The 22,737-nt window shown below is 36.9% G+C and overlaps 2 protein-coding genes across 3 annotated transcripts in view; both read left to right on the top strand.

Annotated features, from left to right (window-relative positions):
* Positions 1 to 9,574, top strand: part of PTPRR (protein tyrosine phosphatase receptor type R) — a 380,848-nt gene extending 371,274 nt beyond the window's left edge. Inside the window, exon 23 of the mRNA XM_036867331.1 lies at positions 8,408 to 9,574. Coding sequence (XP_036723226.1) covers positions 8,408 to 8,501 — 94 coding nt within the window. The 3' untranslated portion in view covers positions 8,502 to 9,574. The remainder of the gene's footprint in view (positions 1 to 8,407) is intronic.
* A 666-nt stretch (positions 9,575 to 10,240) lies between these two features.
* PTPRB (protein tyrosine phosphatase receptor type B) overlaps positions 10,241 to 22,737 on the top strand; it is a 113,394-nt gene continuing 100,897 nt past the window's right edge. For both annotated transcript variants that reach the window (XR_005021510.1, XM_036865996.1), the window contains exons 1-3: positions 10,241 to 10,325; positions 11,587 to 11,982; positions 21,125 to 21,375. Coding sequence is in view for 1 of the 2 variants with exons in the window: in XM_036865996.1 (XP_036721891.1) it covers positions 10,271 to 10,325; positions 11,587 to 11,982; positions 21,125 to 21,375 (702 nt within the window). In the remaining variant the exon portion in view is untranslated. The remainder of the gene's footprint in view (positions 10,326 to 11,586; positions 11,983 to 21,124; positions 21,376 to 22,737) is intronic.

The raw sequence follows: 22,737 nt of genomic DNA, 5'->3' as shown, positions 1-22,737 counted from the left end.
AATTCAGATGGTCTGGTTTAGAGACGAGTGTGTTATGCTGAATGGATGTTTCCAGTGTAACAACAATGACAGAACCATTTAGTGGATTCCTCACTCTCTGGCAAGACATTATTTTTATTGGCTTTCAGGCAACTTCTATTAATAGATGCTACAGTTCTCACTGCAGATTCATGAGTCTGTGATTCTCCTATTAATAATACTTTTGAGCATATTTTGAACTAAAATAGGATTTCTTTTTTCCAAATAGGAGTTCAGATTCTGTGCAGGGCACCCACAGGTGTTTTATTTAGAAGTGTGTTCATGGATCATTCCTTCATTGCCATGGTATTCATTTTTAATTAAAAGATGAAGTCAGTAGCAGGCAATTGGGACAGAGCACTGGCTGGTGGGACTGGGAAGCAGGCACCCACTGGAGAAAGAGGTGCCAGAGATTACTGGACCAGATGTCAAGGAGGTTGGTGCTAATCCTGGCTCTGACCCTAATTTCCTGTGTGACCACTTGTCACTCTAAGCCTCTGTGTCTACATATGGAGAAAGAGAAGTGGTGCATATCAGAAGCCTCCAACCTCATCTGGTCTGAGGACCCCTTTTTAAGAGTAAAATATTTCATGGACCCCAGCCTGATGGTTATACTTTGAATCCCGTAATGCTTATAAATTAATCCTGTTTTATTACTTAGCCCTTCCATGTCTTGCTTAAATCTTCTAATCTTAAATATCACTAAATTATTGTGATGATACCACCTAATTAAGAATTCCAGTTGCTATTAAAGCTAAACCAACACTTTCATCATATTTAGAGCCTGCTACAAGAGATTCATTTAGGCTTGTGTGTACTGTTTTCATGGTGTGAGATAGTGATGAAGGTCATTTACACATTGAGTCTGAGAGATGCACTTGTTCCTTTAAAAATAATAATAATAATCCATAATAATAAAATGGCCCAGGATACTCAGAGACTGCCCCACATGCATATGGAGAATGACTAAGGAGCAAGATGGTAACACCAGAAGACATCTAGGCAGGGAGGAAAAGAACGTGTTCCATTGTAGGTTGACCTCAGGCAATCTTTTCCTCACTGTATTTCTTTTCATCCCACTCGACACCTCTGAACTCTGGAAGAACTTGAAAACAGAATTTGGGAAGTGAAACACATAAAATAATTTGTGATCCTGAAGCCTTTTTTTCCCTCCTCTTTCCCTCTTTTTTTTCCTTCCCCAGAAACAGGAAACAATCTGTCTAATCCACCCTTTTGAGAGTCAGTAGTGAAATCTGCAGTTGTCTTTGTACATCCTTACCTTGGAGGCCTTAAATTGGAATGACATCCAAAGACCTTACTTGTGGCTTCCCAGACAGGATAGAAAAATGCTTCCAGTGTGCGTCATATCATTGTTTAAGTTTTGATTAATCACTTTAGTTTGACGATTTTTTTTTAACTATAACAACCTAAGAAGAGGAATACATATGCCACCAGTTTCCTAGGCTAATATGTGTCCCTAGCATATTCTTTGTTTCCAAAACTAGGTTAAAATAATTCCAAAGCTAAAATTTCCACCTCTTGGTATAATTTTTACCAACCTTTGTCTTACATGTAGCCATATCCTTCTGCAATCCCAACTAATCCCAGAGATTCCCCTTAATTAGTGAATTTCAACAATCTCATTTGAAGATCAGGGATTGAACATTTTGGTTTACTTATTTTCAGAACACTTGAAGGTAAAGCTTAGAAATTGGTTTGGATTTACTTGGCATCACAGTTCTTGAGACCATAACAAGACGTCCTATCGTAAAACAGATAATGCCAACCGAATCTTCCAAGTGGTTGTCAGGACGACCTTTTCCTTCTTCTCAGCTAGGAGTCAATTGAGTGTTAACCTGGGTGTTCAGAAGAAAATTGGCTAGTTTTCAGGAAAAACAAAATGGAACTCAAGATATGCTAGTGCATTGAGTTATCATTGAATTATCATTGACTTGTGTTCGCTTTTATGCCCTACAAATACTTTGTGGAAAAAAAAGTATCTATATTCAAAACACCTGGTCAGAAACAAAACGTTTAAGTTCTTCGTCCTTGAAATGACATGGTATATAGACACAGGGAAGATGTCTGTCTGAGACACCCCAAGTTCAGCCCCAGACATTAGCCTTGTTTGACTCATGCCCAAGCTATCAGAGCTTTACCCGTGAGGCACATTAACATCCACACCTTTTGTTCTAAATTTACTGTACCAAACTTTACCAAAAGAATTCCAGATTCAAAAATAATAAAAAGCCAAGGAGCGTAAGTTCCATTGTTAGCCCAGAAGTGAGTCACCGCTGCAGCATTTCTTCTGTCTACTGATTAGACCGGATACGCTCTGGGCGGTGCAGCAGGAAAGGCTTGTTGCTCTTTGTATGTGTGAGTTAATAGTCACAAAAGGTCACAATTTTAACATGTTAAAAACCAAATCTCTCTCCTGGGCATCTGGAGGGGTTTTTTTCAACACACCCTCACAGTAGCAAAGGTTAAAAAATATATAGTTTTTTCTCTTCTAACCTGAGTTTACCCTCAGCTGACAAAGCTATGTGATTTTCTGCATAGAGTCCGAGAAGACACTGATTTTTTTGTTTGATGGGGCTAATGTGACATGTACTATCTGACATTTCTGGAAGGGCAGTATATCTGAATCCTCTCTGGCCTGGCCATACACACTGCTCATATTCTGTGGCCACAAAGAAATCAGAGCCTTGCACCCAACACCATTTTTGCAGTAAAAGAAGTGACTTTCTTCCAAAGCATGAAATGGGGCAGAATTAGGGTGAACAAATAATATGTCATCCAAACCTAGGCACTTCTGAGAGTGAAATGGGGCTTTATTAATAATTACACCAGGACAACAGGAGTAAATCAGGACTGTCCCAAGCAAACCAGATGCATGATCACCCTAAGGGCTTGTGTTAACTAAGCATTTACCAACAGAATAAGAAATAGAACACGTGGCATTTATTTAGTACTCTAAATGCCACTGTGCTAAGCATTTTATGGATTATCTCATTTAAACCTTGCAAAATGTGAAACTTTATTAGGTAAACACCGTTTGACAGGCCAGTGGTTTTTAAACATTTTTTTAGTGAACAACAGGAAACAAAACATTGGGAAGACAAAATCTTCTACAAAACACCAATATGGAAAACAATTAACAATAATTAATAAAAGAAAGAAGGAAAGGAAGGAAAGAAAGAAAGAAAGAAAGAGAAAGAAAGAAAGAAAGAAAGAAAGAAAGAAAGAAAGAAAGAAAGAAAGAAAGAAAGAAAGAAAGAAAGAAAGAAAGAAAGAAAGAAAGGAAGGAAGAAAGAAAGGAAGGAAGGAACAAAGGAAGAAAGAAAGAGGGAAAGAAAAAGAAAAACAGTAAAAAGGAGAACTGCTGCCCTGGTCAAAACTGTGATTAGAAGCCAGTCCTAAAGGCCCACGCTCCTTCTCCACTCAGGCACCACTGTAGAACCCCAGGCTCCTGGGAATTCTGTGAATAGCCTTTGGCTAGACATTGATAGGCTCTGACTCATTTAATCCTCACAATCTTGATGAGGTTTGTCTTTAATGTCATTTTATAGGTCAGGAAAACCCAGCTGGGAGGAACAAATGATTTGTTCAAAATCCTATAGCTGATAGGTTCAAAAGCAAGGATTCAAACTTGAATCTGTCAGACTCCAAGTCCCCTTCTTGCCACTAGGTCATCTACCTCCACTGTAGGTGACTTCTAGGCTGGTTAATATTTAGAAACATATTGGGATCTTTCCATCTTGGCTTGCCCAACCTGAGCAATATGGCAGAGCTATCCTCTGCCAGGTGTGCTGTTAGTTCTACAAGGTCCTCTGACCTATGTGCTAATAAACAGTTTAAATGGACTGTCCCATTTATAGTTCACAACCGTGCTATGAGGCAGGTACTGTTATTTGATTACCTCATCATTTTGCAGATGAGAGAACAGCACTGCAAAGATTATGTAATAAGGGTAAAGCAGCTAGTAAGTGGTAGTGACAGGATTTGTCTTGACAACAATGTATGGTGCCTTTTAACCTCTTAACACACTTTGGTCCCTACTGGTAATGAACGTGATGCTTTGGCATTCCAAGTGCCTTTTCAAACTCACAGTGACTCTCACAGCTAACTGGGTTGCCTTGCCCTGCTTTTACATGACCTCACCCTTTGTTGATAATCTGACTCCTGTTTGGCAGTAGATATTGTAGCTTAATGCATTATACCCCCTGGGAAAAGATTTGTGCCCAAAGAGGATTCTCCAATGAGAGATAATGCTTTAATACGATGTACTAGGTAATGGTGGTGATGTCCGTGTGCTGCCTGACTGATGACAACTTTTCTCCACTGAAGCATCATCTTGATCACCATGGAAATCTTTCAAAATCTTAACTTTGGTCAAGTTTAAACTATGATCTGTTGGAGGTCAAAGATTATTTAGTGCCCGCTCTTTAAAAGGGAGTTGGATAAAGTAAAGTAATTACCTTTTAAAGTAATAAAAAGAGCATCCCTGCTTCTTACCTTCGAAGACCAGCTTGCTTAGGAACTTTACATCAGTGATATAGATCCAGACCTCAGCAAGTCCATGGAGCCCTGTCTGACCTGAAAGCTACCTGCAGTCCAAGTCAGAGCTCTCCTGGGGGCTGAATCAGTACAGGGCTCTCTTGAGGGTTCATGATTAATCTCGCATTGTTTATTTATTCCATAAATGTATTTTGTATATAGGCACTATATTAGCTTCTTGAGTATTTTTCACTATGGCCAGCCTAAAGAAGACTGTATTTGTCCCATAACAGAATAAAATCTGCAGGGTAATCCTAGAATTCAAGTTCTTACAAAGATCAACAGAGAATTCTACATACCAATATATGCAATTGGAAATGTAATATTTTAAAAGATGAGTGTAATGAGTTCCTGATTTTGAGTCAGCCTCCAGTTAATGCATTCTGGGATGTCCCTTGCCTTCTTTTAGTCTGGAGTTTATATGTTTTCATATAACATGAGACAGCATGGCCTGGGTAACTTACTTGACAGGTGTTTACTTAGGACTAGTAAGTGCTTTTCACTTTTGCAAATATGCAAAGACTATAACATCATGCCTGCTCTTAAAGGATCTAAAACCTAGTTAGACATAATTTTGGAATGGGATTAGACAGTATATCACACGATATCAAATTACTTATAATAAAGACCCTATCTGAGCCCTGTCTTTCTCTACTACCTTATAAATGACAGATAAAAAGACATAAGGCATGTTGTTAACTATCTGGGAGACACCAATCTGGGAGTGAGAAAAGAGGCTAATATAGTGAATGATAGAAATAGTGATATCAGTAAATAAGAACTTTGTGCTGAAACCAACAAGTTGAAGTTAATAGGAATAAACAAAAAGTTCTGCATTTAGTTTGAAAAAACTCAATAGCATAAGTACAGGATGGAAGAGAGCTGTAATTTTCATATTCAAAAAAATCCTGTGGACTTTTTCATTAACCCAAAGCTTCACTTACTATCCTAAAATGCTTGCAAAGCACCAGGCACTAGGTAGGCACTGTGGGATCTTTCCATCCAGTGCACCTGTAGATGCAAACTCATTGATCTATAGCGTGGAGTTCAAGGGGGAAAATATTCCCACTGACTGGATCTCATTGGGAGTAGACACAACACTCTAAGAAGGTCATATTTGATAAAAACAGGCTGTAGAAAGGGGAGACTAGATTGGTGAGTGACAGGGAAACCAGCCTGCATAGAAATATTGAGTGACCACAGGATGTTTAGTCTAGAGAAGAAAAGATTACGGGACTTTGATGGTTGTTTTCCAGCATTTAGAGAGCTATTGTGTGACTATAAGAGGAGCCTTAAGGTTTTTTGGGGTTATTTCAGTTGGACCAATGGGGCGGGTGACAGTTAGAGCGGGGCAGATTCATTCTGATGTCTTCAGAAGTTTCCCTGCCAACCTTGGCAAAGGCTGAGCACTCCAGCAGAAACTAGCTGACCATCTACCATGTAGACTGCTCCCTTTTGGAAAGACAACATTTTGTTGGCAGTTGGAATACGTGATCTCAGAGGATGCCTCTGATGTCAATGCTCTCCCTTTTATTTTTCAAAACAAGTGGGAAGCAACCTAACTTTTCATATACCTTCCTTAAGCCTTGAGACCCACAAGAATTTTGCTAGCCTACAACTAATGAGTTCATTTCCCCATCTTCTCCAACTTCGCTGGCAGAAACAACATTGACTTAGTTAACAGAATGTCATAGTAAGTATCCTCCAAGCATTAAAATACACTGCTAACCTATCTGGGGTAAAATGGTAATTAAAACCTAGACTGTGCCTTCATTCATTCACCCGTTGGACATGTAAATACCAATGTTCACCAGAACATACAATCAGGGGAAAATCTTGCCTCCGTGTGAAGTAAATGGTGGGAGGAAGTTCACAGACCAGAGTCCGTGAGATAGAGCACATATAAGGCTCCACATACCATCTGCAGCTCAAGGAGGGGGACTAATGAGCTGTGCTGATGCCAGAGGAAGGGAGGCACCTCTCAGCTCCCTGGAGCTGCCTCAATATTTACCATGGCTGGATCTCCCAAGCTTCACAGTCAAAGCCAGCATATTCCGGACACCTGCTGTTTTTAGGTGTGCCCAGATGTCATCAGCTAAGAAGAGGAAAAGTCACCACATCCTCAGCTGGCCATTCCTGTTGTCAACTTAGGATCAAGGAACACTTTGGCCAGAAAGTTGCCTTCAGTACAACAAAATGTGCAGTTCTAGGGAAGAGGACCGATGAAATATTTCTGCTAATAAGTTGCAGTCACCAAAAAACGTATATTTACCTTTTTTCATTTCTTGCCAAATACATCATTTGGGCATTATGTCGACCAGTTTAGTGTCGTTTTGAAGGGTGAAGTGTTACTAACTTAATATCACTGCTTAGTTTAAAAGGGTGAACTCTTACTGCTTTAGTATCTTGTAAGCTTGTATTTATAGAGGTGGGCAAGTAAACATAGGTACAAGCCCAGTTTTAGTTATTACCATTAACTAGAAATCACACTACAGTGAGGCAGTATATTTCGTTTTTTAAGTTGAAGTGCTCAAAGGCCTCAAAATAATTATTTTGAATGGTAACAACAGCCACTAGGAAGAACTAGCTAAAACATAAGTTTAAAATTGGTTGTAGCATTGGTTGTAGAGTTATGAAGATTAGAAGACTTCAAATAGTTACTAATAGGGATGTAGTTATTCAGTGAGCAGAAAAAATATGTAACATTTACACAGCTATCAGTAGCTTTGCCACGTAAAAGAACCATTATCAAAAAAACAAAATGCCATATAGCTATTTTATGTATAAAAGTATAACGAGAAGCATCATTACTTCTCATGAAGTCAGATACCTTCTACTAATCTAAAACATAAGGTACTCTAGGGATGATAATGAAAATGACAAAGGGAAAAAAGCAAGAGCCAATTCTCTTTCCAACTCATATAAGGACCCACCTGCTATTGTGGGGTTTTTTAATTAATTTTTATTGGGATATAGTTGCTTTGCAATGTTGTGTTAGTTTCTACTGTACAGCAAAGTGAATCAGCTATACACATACATATATCCCCTCTTTTTTTTGGATTTCCTTCCCATTTAGGTCACCACAGTGTATTAAGTAGAGTTCCCTGTGCTATACAGTATGTTCTCATTACTTGTCTGTTTTATACATAGTATCTGCTATTGTGTTTAGATACTCGGCACACCACCCCCAAAGGTTGCTTCCACATAACATACTCAAATAGACCATTCCAAGGTAGTTTTTTTTATTTGTAGAAAGAGCAACATTTCACAGTTGCGTTTTGTTTAGTAAACCTACATCAATCAATTTTAATCCAAGTGCATAAATCCGTATAAAATGAACGATAAGGCACCCGAGAAGTAATACTAACACTCCAGATACATGAATTTATTTAACCCTCAAAACAATCCTATGAAATAGGTGCTGTTATTCTCCCACTTTAACAGAGGAAGAAACTGAGACACAAAGGGTTTTAAGGAACTTGGCCAAGATCACACAACTAAGAATTGGCATAGGAGGGATCTGAACTGAGTCTGGTTCCGAAGTCCAAGTACCTAACCATGACGCTGTACTGCCTCTCCAGTGACAATATGTTGGTAAAATTAATCAAATGCCTACTGTGTACTAGGCACTGTGTTAATCCCTTTGTATACATTAGCATATTAAATTCACCAGTTGGGTCATCTGGACGTAGGTAAGAGGGATAACAAAAGAATCACCAGGCCAACTGTTCTGTGTGTCTTTAGCCTAACACCTGCGTTTGGGTGTGGTCGCTGAGTTACTTGAGACTGTGGGAGGTTAGCAATAAATTATTATATTATCTCTTCCTTGCAGGGGTGGAATGGTCCAAACCAGTGAGCAGTATGAATTTCTGCATCATGCTCTGTGCCTGTACGAGAGCAGGCTTGCAGCAGAAACTGTCCAGTGATTCTCTGAAGACTTACCAGACCATCGTTCTCTAGGGGTGATTAGTCAATTACCCACTTGAGGCTTCTGGAAGGAGCTTCCTGCAGTGGAAGAAAAGAGAAGCTGTGAAGCTAAGCTGGGGCGTGGATTGTGGAAGATGGCAACGTATTCAAGATTGCCAGCCTCTTGTGTATATGAATGCATTTGTAAGCTTCCCCTAAATTATTCTGAAGGTCCTTTGCTGATGGAGGTATGATTGATTTCTCACACAGCTAAGGAGGATTTTGTTTTGTCTGTATTGACTATCTGCCACACAGAATATATGTATGAAATTTATGTCATCAGATGACAACTTGAAGAGCTGCTGAAGAAATTATTATTGTGTGTTTAGATGCTTTTATGTTTGCAAAAAATCTGTCTTGTGAATGGACTGTCAGCTGTTAAACTGTTCCTGTTTTAAGTGTTAATTCCTTTCTCAGTTACCAGAATCTTGCCGCTAAAGTTGTGATTGAAAATGGATTTTTAACAAATAAGTCCTTGTTTTTGAAAAAAAAAATCAGAAGCAGTAACTATTTTATATGGAAATGTGTCTTGAAAATATTACCTATTAAATGTGTATTTATCAGTACCTCGTACCAATCAATTACAGAGCACAATGATTGTCATTGGGTATATATGTATTTACTCTCTACTATTGGGCATAGAGGTGGTTTCTGCTCCAGAATTCTACCCACTGTATTTCTACATTGTGAGTCATTTTACTTTCAAAGGTAAAAACAAATTTGTAGCAACTATGATGTGTTAAGAATTTTAAATACTTGTCTCTCTTTTACTAAAAAAGAATTTTTGAATATGCTGTCTACCTGAAATCTCTCTCCCAGCAAAAGGCAGATGCCTTTGGGAATGATGTAACCTGTCCCATTTCCAGAGGTTCTTTAAAAGGATGCTGCCATGGATATCCTTAAATCTCTGAAAGGATTTAATCCTCAAGAGACAAATAAAGCTTAAAAAAAAAACTACACTCAGCAAACACTAGATGTTCTGCTCAAATATGAATTTTTAATGCAGCTATGTTGACTTTGTTTCCTACTGCCAATAAACTACTCTTAATACTAAATGTTGAGTAAGGCATGTACTTTTTTTTTCCTATTTGAAGAGAGACCATTATCTTTTGGGGAAAGCCTGAAGTCGATAGTGGGATGGGTTTAATTTTAGTCTGCCTCTCCCCACTGGAGATGACTATTTCAAACTGTAGTATTGTCATCACTTGAGAGATAATGATCTAGAAGTGCCATCATTATGTGGTTTTCCTCGATAGGCTCCCAGCTATCATTATACAAACAGTACATGTTTATGTCTTTGTATCACTTGTCATAGACTCTCATAAATTACACGATTTCTGTTTGTTCAGCAGAATCACATCACCTGAAGATATGTAATGTTGTAGGAACATTCAGTTACCTAAGATTACAATTCCTTTCTTCCCTCTTGAGTTTAAGTAGTCATGTGCCACAGGGATGGTAGAAGAAAACTTACAAGTTTTATTCTGCTCCTGAAGGCTGGAATTTTTTCTGCATAAAAAAAGAGAGGCAATCATAATCCCTTCTTTCTAAGGAAACAGAAAAGGACAACTGGTGTAAAACTTCCCCCAAACAATTCAATAGGAGGAAGTGCTCGTCACTGACTTTTCCCCCCACCATGAAGGCACATTTCCTTCCTAGTCTTTGCTTCTCTTATCTGGGAGATTTTTTTTTTCCTCCAAGCGAAGCATGAACAGTCGTTAAGTGGAAAATGGAGGCTGAATTTTACGTGGCGATTCTTACCTGCTTCATCTTCGGGAACTCAGGTGAGTGGGTCTGCCTCAGTTTCCTGAGGCATTTCTCCAACAGCCAGAAGTGGAGTCTCTGTCCTTTGAAAAGTGTCTGAAACAAGGCGGAAATGGAGCTGGGTCTCCATGGCAGTTTAGCCAAAGGAGGAGGAATAAAAGGAGCCTGCCATGCCCACACCGTTGAGATTTCTCTCCAAAAGAAAATAAATGGCCTTCTCTTGTGTCTTCCAAATGCCTCAGGCAGCTCCTGAAATGGCATCTTTACAGCAGAGAGTAAAGCAACCCTGAGGGGGGAGAATGTATCATTATGTAACAGGCTGTGGCATCTTCATGCTTTTTCCCCTGTCAGGCTATAGTTTTGTTTCCTTTGTGTTAAAGAAAGAAAGTATAAGAAATATAATTAAAGGGGGTTGGGGAACTGTGGTGTGTTTTATTTGGAAGTTGTTATTTGGAACCTCTGAATATTTTCATGGGCGAGCTGAGAAAATTAAGTAAAAGCACCTTGAAAATGGTTTTTGAGCCTGAATATCTCATTTTTTAATCCTGATGTTTAACAATTGGGTATTTAGTTTTCTTACATGGAGAATAGGTGATTTTTAAAATCTATTCGCCTTTGAAGGAAGACTGTAGATATTGTCACAAAATAGAGAAATGCTTCTCCCTAGGATTATAAAAAATTTAATTTGTGATAATCAATACTTTCATTGGTTGCTATTAGCTAGGAGGGTGTGCTAAGAAGAATGGGAAATTTTGTTTTATTTGTGGATAAATATATCCAATTTTTAAAAATTGTATTCAAACTAGTCCATTTGTATACTAACACTTATTGCAATAGTAATTTAAGGTTTGGAAAAAGGGGTGCTTTTTCCAAAAAAAAGTGGGGGATGGAGGTGAGGTGGAAGGAGTGAAATGGTTAAAACGGGAACTGGGTTTTTTATAACTTTAACATATTTAATTATTTGGGCTAAAATATCGCACCATACTCTTTGGATGGTTTTGTTTCTTTTCCAAGCTTCCTTTCATTATTTCAGTGGGGGTGTATTTTCTTCCCTAAGCCATGTGAAAGGAAAAGAAAGGGAGCTAAGTGTGACATTTTGACATTGTCTGCTTTGGGATTTTTAAATCACACGTGTTGAATCTGGGAATAGTCACTTGAAATGATAGCAATTGCAAAAGATAAGTAAACCTGATTTGTGGTTGATTTGTGGGTGAGTTGTTTTGTTTTCTGGTGGGCCTTATGATTTGCTACGTAGTACTTGATGAGCTTCTCATTTTCCAGAGGGGTTTCAGATTGTCCATGTCCAGAAACAACAGTGCCTTTTCAAAAATGAGAGAGTGGTCATGGACTTGTGCAATGGGACCAGCCAGAACCAGCAGTGGATGTGGACTGAGGATAGAAAGCTCCTTCATGTTAAATCTGCTCTGTGCCTGGGCATCTCTGATTCTTCTGGTGGCCCTTCCCGATCCGCCATCTTTGCCCCCTGCTCCCGGGCACCTCGATGGACTTGCTATGAGAAGGAAGGGTTCCTTGAGGTGGAAAATGCTTCTCTCTTTCTCAAGAAACAAGGCTTCAGGGTAGTGGTCAAGAAGGGCAGGAAGTACCTCCACAGCTGGATGAAAATAGATGTCAACGAAGAGGGAAAACCAGTCAATGAAAGCCTCTGCTCTAAAAAAGGTGAGCTCTTCCTTTCAGAATTGATTCTGAAAGTTTTTCTGCTAAATGTCTTGTTTTTTCACATTCAAGGGAAGTCCACATGCCCCAACAAAATTCCTATGGAAGATTCATAAGCTAACGGAAATGGATCACGTGGTACCCACTGACTTGGAAAACTTCATTATCTTCATTAAAATAAGCCCAACTTTTTCTGTCTATCTCTCATTCTTCCTTCCTTTCTTTCTTGCTTCTTTTGTTAATTCAACAAATATTTCTCAAGCTTCTCTTTTGTTCCAGACATTAAGCACTTTGGTTAAGTACTACTAAATGTGGGTATGTAGCTCTATGTACATATGTATATGCAATGACTAAAGCCAATGATCAGGAAATTAATATTTTTGCTGATTTAGACACTTCTATTCTCTGATTATGAGGAACTATTACAACATCATAATGGTGCTTGCTAAGACTGGGAAGATAATAAATTATGCTTTTGCCAATCTCTTGTACTAATGTTTAAGGGTAGATATTTTTTGGAGATAACATATTTTGAAACGGTAAGAACCAATGTGCAGCCACAGAGTTTTCTAATTTGTTGATCATTGATGGATATAACCTAGATGATGGACACATATAAAAACTTGTATACACGTGCATAAATTTCTGGTACAACATACAGTTCAGTCCTAGACTAGGAATTTTTATTTGTGGATGTGGCTTAATTTTCTATTTTATTGAATCATCTTACTGCTTATTTACTCCTCTATTAGAGGTTTGCTTTAGGAAGTCATGAAGGATAAAAGAATTATTACATATTAGGTATAAATCACTGGAGGAATTCTCTAGAAATGAAGCCGTTCATTAAGATTAAAATTTGTCAAGGTTAAGGGAATTGTCCCAGATAATTAAGTGGCAGAGGTATGATTAGAACCCAAGTTTCTTGATTCCTCGACCAGTACATGTTCCATTTTATAGTACTTCCCAAATGCTTACACAGACTCTTGCCCAATTGGCTACATCCAGAATCATCTGGTGGGGAGGAGGAGTAGAGGGAATCATTGCCATCATTTCTTCCTCTATGATCATCTCCAAGATTTGATTCCAAGAAATCTATATTTGGGCATGATACTTGATATTTTTTAAAAAGTTCCCCAAATAATTTTGATTCACAACCTCATCTGGGGATCAACATCCACTGTACCTTTAAATCTTTTTATTAGGTGTTGATTTTTGAGGCTTATATGAGTTTTTTCACCACACTGATCTTTGAACAGTTTTCTGTCACTCATTCACTTCAAAAATTAGACAAACATCTAATTAGGTGCCAACTAAATGCATGGGCTCTTCTACAATACAAGAAGAGTCCCTGTTCTTATAAAATTTCTGAAATGAGAGTAAGATTTAAAAAAATGTATAAAGTTAATTAGAAAATTCAACTTCATCAGAGAGTATACAGCATATAGCACCAATTCATACAATTCCTTTCCTGTAGTTCATCTAACTAGGCCTGTCCTAAACAACATAGAAATATTGTAAATATTTCAGTTGTAAGGTGCATGGTTATACACAAGAAGTGAGATTCCTCCCCAAATCCTAATCAAACCTTATTTAGAAGAATATTCTTTCATTAGAACTTTTTAAAAGCATATATGGATTCAGTAGATATGGGTTATTTAAGATAGAAGGTAATTCATGGAAAAACTATCTCCTTTGACCTTCATACAGTGATGGACTTCATACAGTCCCAATGATGGACTTCACTTCAAAAGTAAAGTAGATACAATATACCAATTACAGTTAACCACTGAACATGCCATATCCAAAAATGCCTGATAATGTGTGTTGGAAAAAAAATGGACTTCTAGAAAAAGCAGAGCTAAAATTTGTACAATTCTAGTTCAAAAAAATCTTATATTTGAATATGCATAGGTACAAGGTATACTTTTGCCTTAACACAGTTATAAACTAACAGACACATTTTTCTTCTCGATCCACACAGAATGATATTGGTTGACCCATAGCATGAACACTCACTGATTTTCTAGAGAATCCATTATGAAAAATTAAATTGCATGCAGATGTTTGTGATGAATGATTCCGAATGTCCTTTCTTAAAGAGTTGATAACTAAATACTATACTCTTAAGCAGCACAAATATGCATGTTGTTAATCCATAGGATGTGATTTTTTAAATTAGGTTCTTCAGTAAAAACATACCTGTGAAAGTCAAAATCTGAACTATACATTTCATATTTGTTTCATAGAGGAAATATTCATGATGCCATTCAAGTATCTAAGTAATATTTCTCTATTACCTACTAGGTGCCAGAGCTTGTACTAGTAACTGAAGTACTCTACACCAGTGATTCTCAACCCAAGCTTCACATCAGAATCCCAATGGGACCTTTGAAATAGAATTAATATCCAGGCTTCATCCTCTAGGCCAACTAACTCAGGCATTATAATTTTTAAATGCTTCCAAGGTGATTCTAATGTGCAGCCAAAGTTGAGAATCACTAAATATGTCTTGCTTCTTAGGATAATGGGGAAGGCAAATAAGTAAATAGTTAATTACAATAGAGTGTAAGTAGAAAAAAAAAATACCCCTTCCTCCAAAATATATTCTTGCCAGTGTGTCACATTAAGCAACTGTGGGTTTCTTTTTTTTTTTTAATTAAAAGATAATTCTTAAATTGCATACTTTTTAAACAATCCTTTGAGTGCCCACTGGATCTTGTCATAATTTAGCTGTGCTTCATTCTCAATAAGACACCTTTTTTCTTCTTCTACCTCTCCTTTACTCGAGTTCCTCTATACAGGGAGGGTGAATTGAATAGGCTTCCAAAGTGGGTTAAAATTCAATTCAAAAGTTAATGTGAAGGTTTTTGAGAGAAGGACCTATACTAGGGTCAGATTTCCTCAAATAATCAACGCTACTGCAATGATTTTTTATTAGGAGAAGAATGTAAAATTGACCTGTCTTTTAAATTTTTCATATAATTTATATTTCTTTAAAACCCCTTGGGACTTCCCTGGTGGTCCAGTGGTTGAGACTTCGCCTTCCAATGCAAGGGGTGCAGGTTCGATCCCTGATTGGGGAGCTAAGATCCCACATGCCTCACAGCCAAAAAACCAAAACATAAAACAGAAGCAATATTGTAACAAATTCAATAAAGACTTAAAAAATAAATAAATAAAACCCCTTAAAACAAACTTTTAATGGACAAATAGAATTTAATGGGACCTAATTAGTGGGAATCTAATTAAAAAGAATATATAGATTGTGTAGAACTAGGATCACCAGTACATAGTAGAATACCAAATTAAAGAAAAGATGGTTTGAGATTTTTGCCATTCCCTCTGAATTTCAAGTTTACCCTTAAAGAATATACTACATATCTTCATTCTGGACAAAAAAAAAAAAAAAAAGTGTACCTGGTAGACAGACTCTTTTTTAAAAAATCAAACTTTTAAGATCAATTTTTTAAAAATTAGAGCCTTATAGCTATTATTCTGAATAGTAAAAGTAATAATAAAAAGCATTGCCTCCAAAATGCCAACATATCTGGCTAAAAATTACAAAATTTCATTCTCCCCATATATTCTTTTGTCAATCAGTTGCCAGATATCCAGTTATCTGGAAACCACCGTACCTTTAGCAATGTGTCAATAAAACAAGTGATTGACAGATTCTAATTTTTCCTCCCTATATTTTGGTGTTATATAGCTACATCCTTGGAGTCACTGTATTAAGAGTATGACTTTTAGAAATATTTTGTGTATAATTTCTCAGTCTCTATAAATTCACACAAGGCAGTCGTCAATAATGCAATAAGGAAAAACCAAATTGTGTTTTGTTCAACAGTATAGCAATTTTATATAATCACACATTCGACTTTTTTAAGGATTATTATTACTTCAGGAGTAAAAATGCATTCTGAGGCCCAAATCTCTAATTTACAAGCTCTTAAAACATAGCACTCCTAAGTAAAGGGCTTCCTGCATAGCAAAAACCTTATAAGCTAAAGCAAAAATTATATCGGTCTACAGTTTGGGGGGTACTTGTACATTTCTAGGAAAGTTCACTAGAAATTCAACTGAAAAAATCATTTTTCCATGACCAAGTCTTTTGTATATACAGGAGATGCAAAAGGAAAAGAGTTAGAAAAACTAAATTACTGTGCTATAAACCTGTTAACAGGGATCATAACTTAGAAAACTTCATCTCCTTTAAAGGTAATCTTGGTTCCCTTGGTCAATAAATGCTGTCTAAATTAGTAAATGTTTCAACTTCTAAAAGGTGCTGAATATCAGAATTATTGGGAACAATAAAGGAAAGCTAAGGACTACTTTATGCCACTATTGAAGTCATGACTATTGCTTTTCTCTTCTTCCCAAGTTAAGAAGAATTTTTAAATCAAAAGTTACAGTTGCATCTATTCCAACAGGAAATAGTCTTGACACCACAAGCAGACAACAAAGGTTACAGTGGCCGAATCATTGAAGTTTTATGGACCTACATGATCTGGAAAATAACTCATTCATTGGCCCCCTCTTTTATATGGGTAACAGAGAAATCTACTCAAAGGATATTACTGATCTGCAAGCATATCTAAGCAAATAAGCCTTAGGAGAGGGAAATAAAAGCATTCTAAACTTGAAAAGAGTTTCCACAGCACCAGCACAAATCTATTGGCAGTTAGACTATGCTCAGGTAGTTCTACGTCTTCTGGATGAAGAGTACAAAATTCCATCTATCCTTTGGATACCTATTCCAAGGAATGCCAAGTCTCCCTACAAGTATAAACACCTGGATGATTGTCTAAAATTGTTACTTTCACTAAGATGTTTCATATTGTATGAAGAGAAACATTGTATATGTCAGCCAACCAGTCAACATTTATTCAGCATCTACTACAGATTCATTCATTTAGCTCTCATATTTATCTGAGGACAGGCAAATTTTTGCAGACATATTTCCAATATCCCTGATATGGCTGAGTTAGTAAAATCCCTAAAAGAGATTTCACTGCTGAAGTAAATCATATTGTTGGCTGGCTTGATATGCCTGTTGGTTAAAGTAATTGTTTAATTGTATTCATACAGGTGAGGGAATAAACTGCATAAGCATTGTAATAGGTAAACAATCATGTATGCTCTTGGGAGACAGGGTTTTAGTAGCTTATTTCCTTTAGGGATTGGTAGGAGTGCTTGTAAATACAGAGAGCTTGATGGGAAATGAACAAAACAAAACTGAAAGTATCTTTTGTATAGACTCTACTTTGACCAAATTGGCTGTCACAGCCATTTTAGAGTTTTTCTCCTAGCATCATTATAACAACATGGGCCTTGCAATTAACCATTTATTTACATGATCATTGAAAATCATCTGGTCATGATTATTAATATATGCTTTATACGATCATTAAAAAATATCTAACACAGCATCCAGAGTCCCCCCAACGATTTTCAACCTGTGACACATCAATGAACTTATCAGGGCACACCCAGGGCCACAAATGACTTTCATATGTGCTCTTATATCTTTGTGGGTCCCTTTCTCCACTGGGAAAAATAAAATAAAATAAGTTAATAGATTTTCTTGTGTCCTAACATTCTCATTCTTTCATGATGTGTGAAAAAAAATTTTTAACATTTTCTTTGACCCTGAAAGTTCTTTTTGAAAAATTATTTTTAAAGAAATTAAATCATTTCATGGGCCCTAAAATCATGGGCCCTAGGCAATGTTCCAATGTGCTTAATGGATGAGCCAGCCCTGGACACACCAAGTTATTCATCCACTTTCCATCTGCCCTTGCCCTGACCCTGTTTAAGTAGCCTCTGGCTCAGCATGTCTCTCCCACAGCGTGGGAGCCATGAACTTATAAGCCATTTTTCCCCCTCCATCCTTCTATCCCACCATCTCATCCTTTTCCAATGTGTGTGTTTGTACCTTCCCAAAAGAAAACATGGGGCATTAGGATAAATGAGGCTCATCTTCATAAGGCAACCCATAGTACAGTAGTTGAGTAGTAATTGGCTTTTGAAAAGTATTTCTTTGATTGGCTAAGTTTTCATTTATTTTTTTAACCTAATTTTTTTACTATGCTGTGCTTTGATGTTTTACTATGCTATGTCCTGGTATCAATTTCCATTTATTAATTTTACTTTTTTCTAATTTTGCATCTTTTTTAAGGGCTGTAAAAAAAAAAATTTAACCTCTGATTATGCCTTCTCATTTGTTGTGTCTCCCATTGTTTGTAAATTCTCCATCTTTGGTACTCTTTTCAACAACTTTTCACTTCCTTACTCACTTTTTCAAATTTTAGGCATGTGTATTTTTTAATGTATCCTTTATTTCATTGACTACATTTTCTGAAATGTTAATTATTCATTTTACCATTTCTAATAATTATTTAGACTATTATAATTCCCAGACCTTTCACTTTATCTTTATTCTATCCCAATCTTATTTAAAATATTTTATATATTAAATTTAAATATTTATGTATAGATATATATATACAAATCATCATTCTTCTAAGGTATCTTCTGTTTCATTTGTTACCTCTTTTCCAGATTATTTTCCCACTTTTAAAGGGCACATTACATTTGGCATCTTCCTACAGAATGGAAAGTATCAATATAGTTAAAATGTTCTATCTCCAAAATGAGTTTTATTCAAGTTATTTCTTTCAATATGCTCGAAAGTTTTTTGTATCATTTAAAAGAGGGAAACTAACAAATTGTGTATTGTCTTTATTATCATTATGCAAAAATTCCATTTCTATTATTGATTTTTTCTGAGACAATCATAGATGAATTAATAAACTAAAATACATATTGCTTTTTTAAGAAATGTATTTGAAATATGGGCTTTATATTATGCAGTCATTGCAAATCATCTTATTGGTGAGCTATCAGTGCTGAACTTAATTTTTACACATTAAGTGCTAAAACTTCTGAGATTGGACCCAGGACGGTCCGCCTTATTTTGAATTGTGTTCTAAGAGGAATTGTGTATAATGTGGAAACAATGTAGTGGCAATGGTACAATAAAGCTTTTTAAAAATAGCTTCAACATATTGTTCCATTGTGTAAGAACTTTTCCTTGCATTTGTCAAAATATATCTTGTTCTTTCATGAACTGTAAAATGTATATACCTTTTCAAAGAACATCAGAAGAATTATAGAACCCAAAACATCCAAAGATCTACTCTTTTTAGTATAATTTCATAGCACCCATTTCAACAAAGAGTTCAGGCAATGGAAAGATGAACTTATTTTCATCACCTTATATATTTCTATGATGGATTTTCTTTCCTCCCATCTACTTTATAATCCTTCAATGTCCACATAAGAAATGATTAGAATTCAGCTTTGCCTCATATTGTATATATGGATAAAATTATATACTTGGATGTATATTACACCTGAGAAACTTATTAGAAATGCAGGTGCTGGTTCCCACACCAGATCTACTAAATCACAATTTCGGGGGTGGAGGGTGGTAGGGCGGTTAGGTTCCAGTTGTCTAACAAGCCCCAAAGGTGATGTGATGCCTAGCAAAGTTTGCACATCACTGCTTTGAAATTCACAAAATTTGGAAATCAAATGTTAAGACTAAAGTTTCCTTCCTGCTTCTTAAATAGCACAAGTTAAAAACATAGGCACAAAGTGAAGGGGTACCAGACCTGAATATCCTGTAGGTTCTTTCTTTGGAAAAAAGGTGGTGGCCTAAAATGGAAAATGGACTTGTTTGGTTTGCAGGGTTTTAAAAATACATTTAGAAGGTTAATTAAAGACAATTACAGAAGAGTAAAAATTTTTCCATAAGATATTACAAAGCTACATGCAATGGAGATAAGCTATGTTATTTGCAGAAGAAATTTCAAGAGTGTTTTGATCATTTACCTAATTTGGGGGAGGTCTTGTTTCATCCATTGAATTAATTCTGTAAGCTGACTGAAAAAAAAAATAGTTCTCAGGATGAGAACTTACCAACTGCTCCTTAGTAAAGAAGAGTAATCATAGGTTGACATGCTAAGACACATAATTACATGCTAGGTATCTGGAAGCTTGTCTCTGTCCTCACCTCATCATTAAATCTTTTTTTTTTTTTTTTTGAGGGTCTGAGAGCTAAAATTGTCACAGCTAAAATTGAAATCCCCTGTCAACTCAGGGGATTGGCATTGGCCAAAGCTCAAAATGACCAAAATACTAATCTTCACATACATAAATTTTTACATCCCAACAATAGATCAATATCTATGTAGAAGGACATTCTAACACCTAACTCAATTAAGACTGCAGAATTAAGACTGCTTCTTGGAGTTTGTTGTAAAGGCATATTGCTAATAGTACAGTTGGGTTTGTCCTGTAGAAGACACCCCAGGGATAAATGAATCTGGTCTGCCAGGCACAATGGCAGTGATAGTGGCACAGGATTCAAGAAGATAAAAACAAACAGAAACTAGGGAGAATGTCTAAACATTTATCAAAGCCTAGATCTGGTAGATGTGCAGGTAGGGTTGCCAGATAAAATATACAACATTCAGTTACATTTGAATTTCAGATAAATGACAATTTTTTTGTATAAGCATATTCCTAATATACAACATAATATAATGTAATGTTGTATATTGGGGATGTATTAAATATACTGAATTACTGGTTATTCATGTGAAATTCTAATTTAACTGGGCATCACCTATTTTTATTTGCTAAAATTTGGCAACACTGTATACAGGGTACTCTGCACAACCCTCCACAGCTCAAGGAAAAGATGCTTAATGGTAATGATTATTTTATTTACATTTAAGAGAACAGCTGATATTTACATCTTGCTAAATGTTAAAAAATACCGTTTCCATTTTGAGCCTCTTTGTATGCTTATAGCACAGTTATAGCCCTGATAGCACAGTTTCCACAACTCTCCCTGCACCCTGTAAAATTGATAGATGGATAAAATTGATAGATGGGTGAAATGGATAGGACAAATGAGTATGGTCACACTCAAAGTATCTTCTATTTTTCATATAACTGAAGCTTATTATCTACGTGCCCATTGTTAAAGCGGTCTTTTTCTAAGTAAAATTGCTTTTATGTGAAGAATCCCTAAAACATGAGGGTAATTTTAGCAACTGTCCTTTCTTTACCTCAGCTGGCCTGGGAGCGGAAGTCTCTGTAAGGAGCACTAGAAACACAACTCCTCCCCAAATCCCCACTACTTTTAATGCACTTCCATATAGCCTGGGACACCTTATTAGCAATACCACAGAGACCTTCACCAGAAGTACTACAGAGAACTACAGCCAAAACAGCAGCCAGAGGCAGCACCCCAATCTGCAGATGGCTGGAAATACATCTTGGGTTCCCTGGACTACTCAACCCTTCTCCAGCACCACTGAAGAGGTAAGGGGAGAGGGGAGGGGCTGGAGTGTGGTTTGGTAAGGTCTCAGAAAGCCCATTGGTTGAAAAGATTTGCTTTGCTGGAAATACTGCTACTCAAGTGGGAGATCAGGCACTCTGTGTCCTGGGTGCTAATTGTACATGAATGCATTTTGTGTAATGAGAAAATCTTTGGGATAGAATTAAAATTACTACACCTTTATAAGCTGAAGATAATTATAACTGCACTCCTGTAGGTTGGTCACATTTCTGAACCGACGTCAGGGTTCATAGGCTTACGATAACCTAAAACCAGGAAATAGAAATTGAAATCAGTCCCTTGCAGGTCCCTCTGGATATATTTCACAATCGTTTATGCTTATAAGGGAGGGGACAGAGTCACAAAGCAATGGAAGATTCAGCAATCACTCTAATGGATTTGTGAACTTGGAGGAGGATAAGCAATTTCACATCAGCATCCACAAGAGGATAGATAAATGGCTGAGAAGCAGCAATGACACAGCCACAGAGTCTGTTCACATAGTGCTTCCATTTCAGGTGTTCATCTCTTCGGTTTTGCTTTCCACTCAGGGTTTTAGGCTATCATTTTAGACAGTAACAGTGTAATTAAAAGAAATTTTAAAAGCTAAGGTTTCATTTGGCAATATTTAGCTGTTTCCTAATAGGCAACCCAAATAATTTAAAGAGAGTAAAAGCCCAACACTGTGCATATGACTTACGCATTTTAGTGCTCTGGTTTCTTTCGCATTGTGCGGAAATGAGTATTGCACATGACTCCCGACTAGTGAACACATGCCTCATTATGGATCACAAAACAAATAGAGCCAGTACCATATATCTTCCCCTCAACCTAGTTCTTGCCTTGCCTCTGAATAGAAGTTCAGAAGGCCTCATGACTTTTCTGGACACTCTTTATATCACTTTAAAATTCAACACTCACTCTCAACCCATTGGCAAAAGTATCCATTTCAGGAAATAACCCAAACTCCGAATTCAATTGAAATATTAGCTTCTCCTCTCCCATCACCCCACCAAGTTTGGTCTTGAAATAAGGGAAAGGGAATATGTTCAAATTCTCTCACTTCTCACTCAGCTCTTTACCCACCTCTCCTAGCTTGATCATCATGGTTTCAGATCTGGCTGGGCTTGGAAAGTGGGAAGGGAAGACAGGAAAAAGGAGCAGGAGAGCTTTTACTTAAGGAAGCCATCATGAACTGTCACTGTGCTATCCCTAAATCTCCGAGTCCTGAGCCCTTTCAACCACCGATATCAGTGAGAGATTCTCCACCTGCTTTTGAAGTTGAACACTTCTTTGTGGAGCACTTGTTCATTTTGCCTCTGCTAAAACTGCATTCTAACATCAGT

This window comes from Balaenoptera musculus, chromosome 10 (assembly GCF_009873245.2).
Source record: "Balaenoptera musculus isolate JJ_BM4_2016_0621 chromosome 10, mBalMus1.pri.v3, whole genome shotgun sequence".
Classification (NCBI taxonomy): domain Eukaryota; kingdom Metazoa; phylum Chordata; class Mammalia; order Artiodactyla; family Balaenopteridae; genus Balaenoptera; species Balaenoptera musculus.
Note: the sequence above shows the minus strand (reverse complement) of the source record. Positions and strands in the feature narration are given on the sequence as shown.